The following is a 17,115-nucleotide window of genomic DNA, read 5'->3' on the forward strand; positions in this document are numbered from 1 at the left end:
GGGCCCATTGTCTCATAATCTGCCTGTGCCGCCACAATACATAAATCTAAAACCACCTAAGCAATGATGAACTTATGCTTTCACAGGCTTAGTACAAGACATCATAAATAAACAACATGACTATTATTTTTTTAATAAACTATTTTTTGCCAAGATTGTTCTCACTGAACAGTATTTTTTTCTGGTTGTGGTTTGTGGATGTTACCTTCACTTGCATTCATGAGCACTGTATTTTTTACATGACTGATGAGACTTGAGAGTTTTGTACTCACATTATTTGCTATACTGAAGACAAAACCAAGCAAAGAAATAATGCATTCTGCTTGAAAATTGAATGAACGTTTCTGACATTTTAACTGTTGTAAAGAAAGTGTACACCAAGCCCCCAAAAAGTCAGAGCAATAAGCGAAACGCATATTACAGAGCGTTTTTTGGCACACCCACTCTCACTGTCAGTGCAACATGCTGCCATTTAATGTAACTGTCTATTAAAACAGACAAAAGTCCTTATATTAACGGTTTACCTGCCTTATAAAAAACAGATGTGTTCACTGACGAGCTGCAGTTGGGGTTTAGGTGCCAGGGGGCGTCACCGAGCAGCTCAGGCAGGTGATAAGCTCTCACAGTTTTACTGTGTGAGCAGGACGACAAGGAGCGACACGCACTGAAGGAGCAGAAGTGAAGCAGGTTGGATTCAACAGAGAAAGGATATAAAAGAAACCCTGAGTGTTTTTCTTTTTTTTTTTGTTTAAACCTTCCTGAGGTTTGTAAAGTTGAAGGCGAGCGGAGCCGCCGGTGCGCTCTGCGATGTCCGCCGCTGTTTGGAGGCGGGATGGGAAGAGGAGAGGAAGCTTGACTTGCAGACGTCGCCTCGCTGGTTCGTGCAGCGGACAGTTAATTGCTACCTGAAGACAATTAAGCAGCAGAGAGAGAGATTGTTTGGTGACAAACTTCAAAGAAAGCCCCTGTGCGCTGGAGCAGCCGGTGGATGTTGCGCCATGGAGATAAAGACAAGACTTCGAGCCATCCTGATGTTATTATGGATTTTACAAGGTAAGCTAATTAATTCACTCGAGGAGCATTAAGCTGCTGCAAGTGGCAACCTGTGAGTGTAACCTGAGTCCAGTAGCAGTTTGTTAGTGTCAGGGAAAGTGATAAATATGTGTTTCAAACGGCATTTATAAGGAAAAACAAGTGAGAAAAGACAGTAAAGGTTTTCTTGTCATCAAATTTCCACTTTTGGACAAATTAGAAAGTCAGAAAACAACAGAAGGTGTCCTTTAACTTGTTCCTTATTCCAAAACAAGCGAGTTTTCAGAGTTAACTGTGATGAATTGAGTCAGTAAAGCACAATGCAATAAAGAAAGTAATGTTTGGACTGTAGCTGTGTGACCTTTAACACTGGCTGCATTAACTTCAGATTTAAATCCTGAGTGGCTGCACAGGAGTAGATTTCTGTGGGAAGCACGGCACATGTCCTCCTCAATATTGAATGAAAGTAGAAGAGGACTTTTAATTTGAGGAAATGAAAGACATGAAACCATGAATTGAAGCAAAAATGGCACAAATTGATGCATACAAATTTGGCAGGAAATCAAGTATTTGATGCTCAGATTTTCAGACACTGACCCCTCAGTGTTGAAAGGAAGCATACGCCCATGTGTAAATGTAGTCAAATGCATCAGTCAGATTCACATTATTGGCAGTAAGGAGCAGCCATCAGCCTCCTCAGACTCCGAATATGTGTCAATCTGAAAAGCCCCTCCACTCCTCCTCTCCTCCTTTTTTTCCCTCCAGCAAAATTTTGAATTCAAATGCAGGAGTGAGCACACTGACAATTCATGAAATATGTAATTTTTATTGCTGTGGCTGCTGCTGCTTGTGGTTTTACCAGAGGTCCCCTTTTAAGCACACAGCAGAGTACTCTTCATCTTAAGAGGGCATAATGTTGTTGCATGGTTGAATGCTCTCAAGTGAATTTCAAGGAAGTCAAGTGTTGTTGCTTTCTTTTGATGCTTATTGTCCCTTGTGAGGTTGGAAATAACATAAAAGTGAGCCAGTCTACCAGAAGGAAGAGGATGTCAATTTAAAAAATTCTGGACAAGGCATCCCAGCTGTCATATTTTGGGTCACTTAATGGTCATACGGCTTCAAAGTCCTGCACCCGGTATTGGCGTTTTGCTGGTATGGCTTGCATGCATGTAGTTGGCGATGAATTCACCGACAAACTGATAAAAAATTCACATTTATAATGACACAAATTTACACCAAATGTTTGACAAAAAGAAGCATAACTATTTAAATGTTTTGCAAAGCTAAAAACATCAACAATTATTGTTGTATTTGTCTTTCGGGGCCGTAAATATTTAATTCGGAGGCAAAACTGAGAGTCTTACTTTACATAATCACAAACACAGAATTATTGACAAGTTGTGTTGAGTACTAAATATTTCAGTCTTCCTTATCCACACATAATCTGCATCATTCAGAACTCAAAGAAGTCCTTTAGGCTTTTTTGACTTGGCCAATTTTGTACCTGTCATCTGTGCTGTTGCATCATTTCTTACCAGATGTTGGCTTTCCTCCAGTGTGGAAATCAGAGATTGTTCCAGCTTGTGTCTTTTATGTCAGAATTTGTTTGGTTCAAACTCAGGTTCCACTGAGGGGCAGCAGTGGAAAGACAGAAAGGGGACATTATCTCCATCTTTAACCCACTTCTGAGTGCTGGAATTACTTAGAAAGTGTGTATGATGTCCTTTAACATTGCAGAGGACACCTGGTGTAAAAAATCTGTGTTGTTTCTATGAGCCTCTGCATGGAAACCAGTGTGGCGTGACATTACATCTGCTGTTCTTTGATTTGGTGCCACTGCTAAATGGAATGAAACAAATGAATGAATTCAGTCTGCGGCTCACTGGCGAGCAACTTCAGCTGCTTCCTGTTCTGATGATCGAATGGATTTCATTTAATTTGCATGATGGATTTCTTTCCACATTTCTGACAGCAGCTAAACCTGTTCAGAAAAACACAACCGGTCCTGTCTGTCAGGACTGTCATAATTAGTGAATCAAAAAACTGCAGCACAAACTGTGGTGCCTGTCTTCCCATGAGCAAAGCAGACCCAGCTGGTATTGATGAAACAGAGCCGCTCATTGGCTTTACATGAGAAGACCCATAGCTAATTAGCTAACTGAACGCTAAAATAAATCTGTTAATACTCAGCTGCCTGCAGGATCCTTTCATTTCTGATGATCTGACATAGATGCTGAACATTTTGTAACCACTGACAGCAATAAATTACATTCTAGTTGCACCACACAAACACATTACCGCTGCCCATCAGATAGCCCAAACTGGCCTGAGGACAGTGACAAGGTGACTCGGCTCCCAGCAGTCTGAGTGTAGAGTCAGTTAACGTGCCAGCCTCGCCCCCCCTCTTGAAAAAATGCCTTTCTCTGTGGCCCATCTATTAAAATATTGTCATGTCCTCAGCTGATTGTGTTCAGTGATGGCTGCTGTGTAATGAGACGGGAGCCACTTGGCTCTGGTGTAAGCTGATGTTTGCGAGCCAGCTATATCCCTTTTCACAGAATAACTCACAGAGCTTAGGGTAATTCTGATTATGTATCGCATGATTAACTAAACAAGAAATTGGTTGGTTGACGTCCAGTGCTGGAACAAACAGCGATTACAGCAGGGTGCTGCCATGAGAATTAACTATTAGTGCAAAGCTTCCTGTTGGCAACACAGCTACTAGAGTCTGGCAATCAAGAGTCTCAGTCATGTAGAGATCTGGAAGATATCTGGAAGAGAATGGGTCAAAGTCAAAGACCAAAACAGTCAACACAGATGCCTTTTAGTGTGTGCGTCTAGATACCAAAGTTTGTGTGTAATACGGGGGTTTTGGAAGGAACTTTGGTTAATTAGAAAAGTAACAAAGTAGTTGACACCAAATTCTCATCACAAGGTCGACTGACTTGGTTTCATTTTCCAGAGCTTTTAGCCTTCATCAGCAGATAGTTTGTTAAGTCTTCATAGAAATGGTTTAGCTATCATTAGGGCTGCCCCTTTGATGGGCGACCAAACATTAGTTGACCAGTCATAGGTTGGCAAGATTTCATTGGCCACATAGACGCAGAAAAAAAATACAAATGTGAAACTCTATGAGGGGCTGTGCCTTGTCAAAATAAATCAAAACCTATAAGACTGGTCCATGTGGGAATTTAATTTGAAAGGACAGACACAGGAAGTGGTACCCACGGCTATTCCACGGGCTAGTTAATAACATGTCAGGCAGGAACTCCAAAGTGTGAGATCATTTTGAGAAGGTGAAGGACGAACCCAAGGTGATATGTAAACTCATCTTCATTGGTCGACTACAAACATGACGTACAGGGCCGCCCCTCCCTAAACGCAGAACACGCACTGTGCGTAGGGCCTCATCTTCCATGGGGGGGCCACATTTTGCGCGAGGGGACGCATTTGCGCATATGCGCAATGGATGCGCACGTGCGCTACCGTGAGGCGTGCGTACAATCAGCTCGAGGAAGGAGAGAAGAGACCTGACCTCCCATGCGTCGCTGCAATGATTGACAGCACTCCACATCTGAATCAGAGGGGTGCGCTGGCAGGCACTTGCAGAGCTGCAGTAGGTGAAGAGTTGTCGTCATGTCATCCAAAAGAGCCTCAGGAGTATGTGCGGGGACGGGAGGGAGGGCGGGCTCCACGGAGGGGGAGACCCGAGCCTCGGGGGTATGTGCGGGCCGGGAGGTCGGATGCTCCCAGAGAGGGGAGAGGGAGAAATATAGCTAAATAAGATGAAAATAGAAAAGAATGTCTCTGTATTTTATTTCTGTTTTCAGTGTTTAATTAAGGTGGGAGAGGCGGAGGGCTGAGGGAGAAGATTAAATAGGAAAAACCTGTCTCCCTCTTTTATTTTATTTTCAGTGTTTAATCAAGGGTGGGGGATTGAGGTGGTGGAAGTTACTTTCTTTTGATGAGTAATTGATGGCTATTTGTGACTCAGATTTGTTTATTTATTTATTTCAGTTTGAAGTTATTTTTATTTAATACTTATTTATTTATTTCAGGTTGATTTTTTTTTTATTTTATTTGACTCATACAGCCAAACTACTGTATCTACAGTACATTTGTTATTGCCAGTAAAGGTTGTCAAGTTAAATGGCAAATTGTTGTACGGTCATTTTGTATCTATGATACATTTGGGAAATAAAATTTCGCTTAGGGCCCCATTTTGGTCAGGGGCAGCCCTGATGACATATCATCTGAAACATGCCAGTAGCTACATGACCATTAGCCACTTAGCACAATCATTACTGCTTTGCTGACAGCGTCATTAACAGGCGGCTCGCTCAGTGTGTGACGTGCACTTGTAGCTAAAATATAGGCCTATATTAATGAAGGTTCATTAGTACGGTTTTGTATTTCTCTGTAATGTAGCACAGTGTTAACAATGTTACTGATACTATTCTTTCTCACACCTTCAACTCAAACCATTGTGTTGCCCCGCCCAAAATATATCATTTAATAATTAAATTAATATCGTAAACATGCGGGCAACTAGTCGACTAATGGCCCTAAATGACAACTACTGGTCAACTAGGAAATTTCTTAGTCAGGGACAGCCCTAGTTGTTATCATGTGATCCAGATATGGAATTTTCAGACAATCCGCAAGAGAAAATGTATGTGCTTTTCCATCCATCGCTGTTACTGTATGCTAACATTGGATGTTGGTTCATCGAGATTAGCAGTAAGTGGCGGAAATTCCATTCCATTTAGGAGAAGAGAGCACACCGAGATGATGTAGTCAAAAAAAAGTGTCAGTCAAACCTCAAACAAAGGGAAAAAAAACATGTATAGACCACTTCGAACTTAACAACATAATCATTCTAAATGGGTCTTTATAGAGGAAGTAAACATGAACACCTGCTGTTGCCTAGCGATGCAATTCCAGGGAATGGTCTATAATAACGGAGAGCACACTGGACAATGGAGGCAGAGAGTTTTGACTATTGCAGCTATGTGTTCTTGGAAGATTTCCAGCACCAGCCCTGTGGGCATACATACGAGTGTTAAAAGCCTTCCAGAGATGACAAAGAGAGCTTACAGCGGCCTATGCAGTGATGGTAGGTTATGACTGTGCATCATCATTTAGCCTATTCGCTAGGGATGCAGTGATATGGCTTTTTTTCTATCAATGCCGGTAACCGATAATTACCTGCTTCTCATGGCCGATAAATGATATGAAAACCGATAATTGCACATTTTTTTTTATTTCAAAAGAAGTGCATTGTCTGTAGTTTATGTACACATGAGGTTAAGATAGGCTAAGATGTAGTGAGAAAATATAATATTCCATAGCCCTGACTTCACAGTGGTGTTGGATGTAAGCCGCTGCTGCTACTTAGCTCGTGCTAACACTGGAGACAATCCTGTTGTCTTCCCTTTGGAACTGTAAAAGATGTCCACACCACAACATATTTTTCCCTCTAGACAGTGTCCTGCAGGTGTTCTTCTTCTGTGTTTACTGGCGGCTAAACCAGGTTTTAAGGTAGCCTACATGCACCGCCACCCACTGTGTCCAGTGTACAGACACTGCCCTTGTTAAGTCAATGAAAGTAGTCTGGCTTCATATTATTGGCATTATTTATCGGCTATAATTTTAATTATTGGAATAATGCAAAATTATATAAATGTCCCATTATTGGCCAATAATTTATCGGCCTGATATATCGTGCATCCAGCTGTACATTCCACAACTTCTCTCCTTCATTCAAAGTTAGCGTTACCACAGCTACTTGTACTCCGCACAACAGACTTATTCAGAAGCCAGAGTCACTGACTTTTTCACCGAAATACTCTTAATTGTTTAGGTTTAATTTGACAGGAAAAGGTAAATTGTTAGATAATGGGGTGATGTTCCTTTAGCGAAAATCTAGAGGATCTAGATTTGGACCAACAGCCGACATTAATCCTTTCTTGTTCTTGTGAAACATGAAAAAAGCCAACTGAAAGTAACATTTCCATTTCATCCTCAGCCTTTGATGTTACCATTCATTAGTTTCCATGTCACATGCTGCCTTCATGTTTTTGTTGTCTGTCCCGGCTGTTTTGTTGCCACGTCTTGTCTACTTCTCAGTGAATTAAGTCCATAAACTGCACCGGATGCAGAATGCTTCCTATCAACAGGTCAGGTGGCTGAGTAAACTTGTGAACAGTAGATGTTCTTTGGTGGACACCGTTTTACTAATCAGGAGCTACAATGCGTGATTCATCAGAGTGTGCTTGGTTTTCTGTCGTCCTGCAGGTTAATAAGCTGAAACACATTAAAAGCGACCACATTAGCCATCGTCCTGCTGCTGAGAAACCGTACATCCTCTGAGTCACCTTACTGAGCTGAATTTGTCTTCTCTGACACAAACTGGTGAATTACCACCAGTTTCCAACATTTGTGAAACTGACGCATACCTCAGTGTGTGGGAGATGAATTGATTCGGTCCTCTCTGTGTGTCACAAACACACACAGAGACCCCTGCAGAGGGTGCAGACGTTGATCGGAGGCAGAAAGAGCCGGTGCTACCTAAAGGATTCTTTCATCTAAAACTAGGTCAAATTAATTGGCTCATGCTTGCCACACAATAAAGAGCATGGTGGTGCTCAGATTTTTTTCATGTTCCTACACACAACAGCTGCTGCATGTTCAACTTCATACTACACCCAGTGACAGTTACAGTAGTGGAGGCTGACAGGTGTTGATTGGAGCTTTGCGTGCCGGCTCATTGAGCAAATGTGACTTTGAGGCAGGTGATCAAAACAATCTGTGCCGAGTTAAGTTTGATGGATGTGCGACCATGTTGACACAGTACAGATTTTTACACTCGGTTATATAAACTCTTGAGGTTGTACAGTGAATTAAGCTGTATTTGAAGAGACAGTCTTTCTCATTCTCCTGCATTTCCCATCACTACTACAGTAAAAAAAGATTTGATGTTTATATTATGTACATTCTCATGGTTTTCACTTGGTCTTGTCACAGTCAGCAGGTTGTCATGTTTAATGAAACTAGTATCCACTTGATCTTGAACACAAATGAACACTGAACCCACATAGACTAGAGGGTCCATCCTCTCTACCTGTGGGCTTCAGCCTTCCCTTCATTCAGAGCAGAGGCCCAGAGCAAGTGCTTTTCCTTGCACCAACATACCTCCACCAGAATTCAGTATCATTGCAACCAGATGCAACCAAAGCATCTCAGCTGCAAACTCCTTTACACCACTTTGCACAACTCTTTGACCACCAATCAGTCCTTTTCCGTATAGAAAAAATGCTACCTGGATCAAAGAGGCCAAAGGCATGCAAGGAGAGAAGGGCTCATTCATGCTTCATCTATCTATGAAAACAGATATGTCCGTCTCAAACACTGTAAACGTCACCGCCCTCATACTTCCAAGAATCCTTAGATACAATTATTAAATGGCACCAGAGAGCAGAGTCCAGACATGGCAATAGAGGAGGAAGTTGTAAATTTGTACCTTTTTAATGGAGGCAGTGTTGTAGACAGCCAGGTCTGCGAGGCCATTAAATTCATCACGGCATGCTCTGTCACTTTTAAATGTCTTCATCATGTCCTATGATCGAATCTCACTTGAACTATGCTACGCTGCCCCCACGATCTTCAGTGGTACTACTCTGTTTCATCCGTATCCGTAAGCTTTCAGAAAATGTGCACAAATACTGATGAAATGAACACACAGTACGGACAGAAGACTCCATCCATGTCCCTATATGCATCTGATATTGAGCATAAATGAGCCCTAAGAGGCCATGGCAGAGGTCCCCGGGGAAGAGACGTTCATATGGTGGAGGAGTCGCAGCAAGAGGAGAAAATAGAGCTTTAGCTCCAAGTGCAATTCAGGCAACAACTATTAAATGTGTCATCAATCATGGCTTGTCCTTTAGAGAGGCTGAACAAAGGGTCCAGTTCATTTTAAGTCGGAGCACTGTGGCATCTATTGTCAGACTTTTTCTAGTGAGAATAGGTAAGTCACAATGCTCCTGTATACGACTGTGTATCTCAGCTTTCAGCAGATTTTCATTGACGACTGCTTCTGTTAATCATTGTGCATTGATAATTAATAACATGATACTTTACATACTGAGTGAAAGTTGCACCGAAAGACAGACCTGTTGAGGCCTGGCATGACTCTATCTACACCATCATTTTGGACAATGTTGCCTTCCACTGCTCTTGCTGTGTGAATGAATGGTCTGCAGTGCAGCCTCGTATGATGATGCAGTTCCTCTCTGCATACTGTCTTTTTCTGAACCCAGCTGAGGAATCCCTCTCTGCTTGGAAATGAAAGGTAAATGATCACCGGCCATATGATCAGAGGTCCCGACTGGAGGCAATAAATGCTGGTTGCCTGGCAATAGGTGCAGAGGACTGCCAGAGATGGATAAGCTACACAAAGAGGGTTTTTCCTCAGTGCAAGGGAATGCACTGCAAAGAAAAATGCCCAGTGCAATGTTGATGAGAACCTGTGGCCTAATAGTCAGGAACAAATGGGCTAAAGTATTTTAAACCTTTTCTTTTTTTCTTGGTCATAACCTGCTGTATGGCTGTGTCGGTCTAGCCAAAAAGAATGACATGAAAAAATCTAAAGCAGTACAGTACTTTATTTTTTTTCTTAGTATTTTTGAGTTTTGGTGACTTTATTGGTTCTCTGTTGAAGAAAGAATGCAGAGTGCAGCAGGATTTGTTATCTGTAATTATCAAAATTTAATGTATTGAATTCTTCACAATTCAATCGAAACCAAAAAAAAAAGGTGGTGATTCCTTATCTCTGAATTGGCCATAAAGTCAGGACATTCCTATTTATATTCCTTTAGTCTTTAATAGTCCACTGATCAAAAGAATCAAAAGAGTTTTTCATAAAAATTAATGTAAGTTGTGAATATTGTTTTACGAGAATGCATAACTGTAATCCTCTGGTGCCATAAAACAACAGTATTAACTGTCTCTCTCGCCTGTCTCATATAGACCTCTGTCTAAAATATATGCTGTTTGAGTTCAGTGATTGAAGCAAATAAAAGCGCAGGCCCTTAATTTAAGTGTTATGTTAACTGACTGACTAACTGACCACTGCTCGCCACAGTCTGCACAGTCAGAGATGTTGCTTCTACAGAGGGAGCGGGTGGCTTGGTTGGTGACGAAAGCTGGCTCAGTTGGCACCAGATGAGCGAATAGCAAAATTCAATTGCAATAGACGGGTGTCAACCTGTAGAGGGAAGTCACTATGGATATTTATAACACATGTAGAACATATAGAATTCAAAAACTTTGCACCTAAATGTCAAGATTTGGACCTGAATCAATCAATACCACTATCAAAAACCCATATACATTGGTTGAGTTTAAATGTCTAAGAAACAATTATTTCAATTTGTGAGGGTGAATTGGAAAGCAGTTGACTTACAGTGACGCATCGTGCAAGGCAATCACTCAGACTTACGGCCGGGCTTCACCGGGCACGTCAGCGACGTGACACGTCTGCAGCGCGAGTCCCGTAGCAGCTCGCACCCCGTTAATCAATTACAGCAACTCCACCGGCAATGGGAGCGGTGCGACAACCCCCGTCTGTCGCACGACAACTCTCTATTTATGCGGCTCTTCTATTTTTGTCGAGCTACGCTCCCCTACGCAACCCTCCAGCAGATAAAAACTACATGAAATAGTGTGCTAAACACAATGTGTTTTTAAATGAATAAACCATTATCAGAGGTGATATGTGATGATTTTTTTTCATGCATTTACCCATGTTTATCCGTGACATTGTGTAAATGTCCGTGGTGGACATTTGAAAGCGAGTAGATGACAAACAGTACAGTAAACTTGTAGATAACTCAAATATATGTAATAACTTAGGTGGAAAATGCTTTAACATTTCATGCAGCCTACATGCAGCCTCTCGGCTCGGCAAACGGTAAATAACCCCGCTGGCTTCTCTACGTGTCACTTCTGTACGCAGTCAGTGTAGCCCAAATGAATATGCTGCGACGCTACGCTGATTTGACGCTTACGTTTGCAGCCGGTGGAGCCCGGCCGTTACATTAGAGGTGGGGCACACCCTGGACAGGTTGCCAATCAATCACAGGGCTGACACATGGAGGCAGACAACCTCAGGGCAATTTAGAGTTTCCAATTAACCTAACCTGCATGTCTTTGTGGCACTCAGGCATGAAGAGAACATGCAAAACTCCACACAGGAAACCACACGTTGTCTGCAGGTGCAGTATTATAGCATCTGCAGTAGTTTGGAAATGTATTAGAGGAAGAAGAGACCGTCATCTATATATGTATAACCTTCCCCTTCCTTTTAAGTGAAAGAGTTGTGTTGTGTTAACATACAATAATTCCGCAAATCATGTCTAAAGTGGTATAAAGCTAGGTTTCTACAGAGTAATCACTTGTATTGTGCCATGCCAGCCCCTTGTGGTGTATCTGACTGAATTCACTCAGCTCCCAGTCATGGATGTGTTAATGGTGTGGTCTCATCTGTCATTCAGCAGGATAGTGAGCTTCAGAATTGACCTTTAAAATTGTCATTACTCCTCTGAAAACAATCTACATCTAAATGTATAATCTGGTTTTGTTTTTTTCCTATAAGCAGACGAAGAAACAAATTATATCTGTCAATCACCTTTGCTCCAATTTAAAACAAAAGTCATACTGTTGATAATATGCAAAACCCCGGAGGATGAATTTAACTCATCTGATCTGATATATTTTCGTGCTGCAGTAACAGATGCCAAATAAAAATGAGCATTTCGTCAAATTAGGGCTGTGCAGTTAATCAAAAAGCTATCAAAATCTCAATATCCAAATCACAAGAGCTGCAGTTTTTTGGATTACGGTAAAATGTGTCATGAAATACCATTATAAATGAAGCATTATGGTGCCACAGAGATGCTCCAGCTTACAAATCATATTCCAGGCGTAAGGGAACATGCTTTTTTGTTATAGACCGCAGCAAAAATTACATCATCCTCATTTTTGTATATTTTTTGGTAAAAAATAAAATGTAAAAATTGTCATTCCCATCTGTCAAAATAATTTTGTGCAGTCCTACGTCAAATACATCCAAAATGTGACCGGATGTGAAATTATATTGTCTATCAAAACCAGCAAATTTAAAATACTGTATATGAAAGACATGCAGGTTGATTAACCACACAGTGTGTCTGGCAGTACCAGCCATTGTTATAGAGAGAAACCAAGAGTACCTGCTTTGTGTTGAAATTATGCTTTAACTGTTGGTTTTATGGCAAGTTACTATTTCATGCACACCATTACACACCATCATATGGTTGTTTTATCTCCAGTCAGGCATTAAGACGGTGGGCATTCAAGTTTTTCCTTTTTAAATTGAAGCAGAAATTTAAAAGACACAGCAGAGGAAATGAAATGCACATAAACTCTCAGAGGTTAATGCTTTATTCTCAGAGGAGTGTTCCTCTGCGCAAAATGGTTCTTGTTATGCAATAAAAATTTCATGTAGGCAGATTCAGATAGTCTTCAGTGTTTAAGGGAAAAAATATATAGTCACAGACACTCGAGATAGATCCTCTCAGCTTGAATCATTTGTAAACCTAAGCTGCAACCACTTGATTGACTGCTGTAGCAAAAAGGCTTTAGAAGCAGCTGTGGTATATTTATTTGTTTCTTTAGTTGATCAAATCCATCTTTAAACCTACCTGCAGGTTGTTCTATAATGAAACTTAAATATGGATGCTGCTGGTGCTGCACCTTCACCTGTTTGACCTCTCCACCCCGTTCCCTCTTCATGTGGCTAATGATGTGGCCATCAACCAGTCTGGTTTGTCCACCGGGGAGATGTGACAATCAGGGCGCTTTTCAAATCTTCCCACTCGGCCAGTTCCATGGTCATTTTGCTCTTTAGTCTCACCCCAGCTGCAACACCTTCACAACATTTGAATCACAGATGTTCTGCAAAGGAAAAAGCAAATGAAGTGTGTTTGTACTCGCCGTTGGTTGATCTCCCTGTTGATCGTGGCCCATAAATGATGCATCTCGGAGGAGTGTGTGATTTACAACCCAGGCGTGGGCGAAGGTCGCAATGATTTAGACCAGGTGCACCCTGGGAAAATGGCACACACTAATGAGGTGCGTTCTCTCTTTAAATGAGATCACGAGTCTGGGTAGAAACCAGCGTGTGAACTTCAGAGACCAGGCATATAAACACACACACACACACACACACACACACAATGCAAGGCCGCTAACTCATCTCCAGTAACATTTGCCAAGAGGTATTTATCTGGAGATTTGAGACAAAGAAATCCTATTAATGCTGGTGAAAGCAGTGTTAACCTGCTGAAATTATTTTTCAGACAACTCATCACAATTACTCTTTATCTAATTGAAAAGCAGCATCAGAACTGTAATTGCAGGAGGTTGCTCCACTCTGACAGAGAAGCTCTTTTCTTTTAAAAGCAATATGACTGTTAAAAAAAAAAACCTGTTTCATCAGCATTTTAAAATGTTTGCTTTTATCCAAAGAGGGAGATTGATTTTCAAGGGTAAAATGCGTGAAAACTGCTGGTCTGTAAAGAAAAAAATACCTTTTATTCTTTTGACTTTGTAGTGCAGGTAGGAACTGGGCTGCGTGGTGGCAGCAGATGAGTTTTGCACTAAGACGCTAGAAGATTATAGTCCTGTTTGGCTGTTATAGTGAAGCCACAGGAGATGGAATTTTTTTCCTCTTATGGTGCCATAGGGTTGTATAGGTTTTCTGCCATGCTATATTGGTGATAGGTTAGTTTTAAAATGCTAGGTGATAGCCCTGTGGAGCTGGTGATTTTTTTTTTTTTTTTACGTGTGAAAGGACAGAATTGGGGCGAATGGCAGCAGAGATGAGAGATTAGTATTCATTGAGGAGTGAGAGGCATCTTTGGTCCTTTCTCCTGTTGCTCGACTGTCTCGCCAGATGGAGGGGAGGGTTGTTGTGGCCAGATTACTGCAGTCATGTGGTTTGAGGTGTAACCTGGCCTTACAGGCTTCAGGCGTGGTTATGTGAGGCTAAAGAAGGTCCTTTGGGTCAATCCTGCGGTGGCGAGGCAACTCAACCGCACGGGCAGCAGTTATTCCTTCATACAGATTAAAACTGCTTCATGCTGTGCCTATGTAATGTTACTCCCTCTCATGCTCTCTTCAGAAACATTTTTCTTAAAGTAGAAGTCGAGAATTTTTTTTGCTTTAACTTTAGATTGGTTTGCCTTTAGATTGGTTCCCCATAAGCCTCGCTTTCACTATGAACCTGTGTCTGCCACTGGGTAGGATCTCCCAGGATAATGAAGGCTCTATTCATGGCACAAAGGAAGTACATTATTGTGCAACCAAAACAGGAAGAGGGTAATGCCTTTGTTGTCCCTGTTAGCTATCGGTAGCTATCTTAAGTTGCCAAAGAGTATCACTGTAAGATCTTTGCAGTTACCATCGCCAGTAGCAGAAATGGTGGACGGTAGTAGAACAAGAGAAGTAATTGAGTGAACTGTGGTCGTTACCAGGCTCTGAGGAGAAGGACAAAAAGATCTGGTTGTCTTTGCGATAGCATCACCAACAGTCATGTCACTTGAACTCTGGAATTAAAAGGTTGATATATGAGGATCTATGGGGTTTTTTTCATACTAATAAACAGTATAGTTCTGTTTTATTGGTCAAAATAACAGGCATCCTGAAGGCACCTAAAACCTATAATACCAAAATCCTTCATCACTTTTTATCCATGTCAGTGTTGGCTGGTTCATTGCTTTGGTTTAGACTGAAATATCCCAACAACAATCAATCAATCAATAAAATTTTATTTATATGGCACATTGCATACAAATTAATCTCAATGTGTTTTTACATACAGCATGTGTGAATAAAAACAGTGAGATGAGATGAATTGCCATGAAACCTCATACCAACATTCATGGTTCTCAGAGAATGAATAGCCTACTAGTAATTTTGGTGATCCGATGACTCACCATGACATAGACAATTGTCAAACATCTGCTGGATGTGGTCGCATGCTATTTGGTACAGACATGTATGGTCCCCAGGGGGTGGATTCAATTATTCTCACGCTAATCTTTCATCTAGCACCATCTTCAGGCCAGAATTTAACACTCAAATGTATGTCCAGATTCCTGCAAAACTAATATTTCCATCAGCCTCAGCTGTACTTTGTTTTTAGCGCATACTAGCAAATGTTAGCGGGCTAACATTAAAACAAGATGGTGAACACTGTAACCATTAGGCTACACCTTCTAAACATCAGCATCCTAGCTAGCTATTTAGCACGACTGCTATTGGTGCTAACAAGATATAAAAAGACTCTTAATTTATTTTTTTCTGAGGGGTGTGGGGGTGATATCGGCAAAATGTCTGCTCCAAACTATCGTCATTAAATCTGCCTTTAGATATCCACTATTGGCCGACCACTACACTAAACCTCCCAGTGGTGGTCTTCGTCGTTTCCACGAATCCCCTCCCTTCCTTGCCAAGCCCTCAAGTGTTTATTACAGCTCTAACATCAATTTATTTTGTGGATCAAATTTTCACTCTGCTTGGCCCCTCTGGTGGGGAGGCCATTGCCATTAGAATTAATACCCTGAGGGGTGTTGACGCTCAAAATAGAAACAACCTACCAAGCAGAATATGAGTTGGAACAGCATTTTATAATCTCAGTGATCTGTCACCCCTGGAATAATTGGCTCTTTGGGATGGCTGAGAATTGAAGCCGGGCAGAGTAATGACCTTTCCGTTACTTGAGGTGACGCTCTTGTCAGTAAGCCTCTCCTGATGTCATTAGTATGACCAGCGAGGGTTTGATAAGAGGAACTTCTCCTCGGCATCATCACTAATGAAAGCCTTTCTGCAAGGGCTAGTCCTGTGACTGTCCAGGTGAGATTCTTATTATCATTTTTACTTTGCACACTAACAAGTTGGAAAATTTACTGTATTTTGATTTCCCAGTTAGTGAGAACCAGAGCTATAATACACACTGACATTTTTACACAGAAAACATGATTAAAAGACACACAGAGGCTGCAGAGCAGGAGTTCAGAAGAGAAGCATTTAGATCAGATACAAAAAGGATTTGCATTTTGCATCAAACAGTGTTTTTCTACATGAAGCTCCAGTTTAGAGATTATGTGGAAGTTCAGTGAAACATTGTCAGTTATTTATCCTGTAACTGTTAACTCATGTTGTAACAGACACAAACATTACTCTCCTTCCTTGTTGAGCCTGTGTCAGTGATTCTCCCAATGTACCCAGGCAAGAGTCGAGCTATTTGAACAGAATCGGTATCTACAGGTTAGGAAGAACATATTTTACATAATTATTACGTCTGCATCCATAGCAGCCACATCAATGATTTCTCTCTTTTTACCATAGTTTTTATTTCTGCCTCAGTTATCTGCTGTTTTTCAGTTTTTAGTGCTTTGTGTTTGTAGTGCATCTACCAAGATGTGTGCAGCAGTCTTCCTACTTTCTGCAGCAAGAATTCTTTTAGACAGCTGTTTTTGTTTGATGAGTGTAACTTTATATTATGTAACACCTTGATCAACCATTAGCCACATTATTCAGACACAGGGACATTAAATATACAGCCAGCCCAATACTGCCTTCAGCAGAATCCATGTGAATGTCATCATGATGGATTATTAAACCTCACTTAATACATCACACACTCTTACAATATATCACAGTCATAATGAATTAATATATGTTTGATTACTGGGGTGCTTACTCAACTATTTTTTCTTGTTTGCACGTTGGGAAACAAATTGCACTACAGTACTGTGGACCGCCAAAGTGTTCAATAATGAATAAAGATGAAATAATCACATGCTCCCATTTGTCAAGACTGGAAGTAAAAGATCTAAGACTTTGACTGTGCACACAAAAGGTTTAGTTCTCAAAGTTTGTTTACAACTTTTTTTAAGTCCATGTTAGTGAGCACTTTACCAACATAATTCATTATTCATCCATCTGACAGATGTGGCATATCAAGATGGTGGTTAA

At 41.1% G+C, this 17,115-nt stretch overlaps 1 protein-coding gene across 1 annotated transcript in view; it reads left to right on the forward strand.

Annotated features, from left to right (window-relative positions):
* The first annotated feature begins 629 nt into the window (after window positions 1–629).
* esamb (endothelial cell adhesion molecule b) overlaps window positions 630–17,115 on the forward strand; it is a 59,749-nt gene continuing 43,263 nt past the window's right edge. Inside the window, exon 1 of the mRNA XM_049577426.1 lies at window positions 630–1,053. Coding sequence (XP_049433383.1) covers window positions 999–1,053 — 55 coding nt within the window. The 5' untranslated portion in view covers window positions 630–998. The remainder of the gene's footprint in view (window positions 1,054–17,115) is intronic.

The sequence above is a fragment of the Epinephelus fuscoguttatus genome, linkage group LG5, assembly GCF_011397635.1.
Source record: "Epinephelus fuscoguttatus linkage group LG5, E.fuscoguttatus.final_Chr_v1".
Lineage (NCBI taxonomy): Eukaryota > Metazoa > Chordata > Actinopteri > Perciformes > Serranidae > Epinephelus > Epinephelus fuscoguttatus.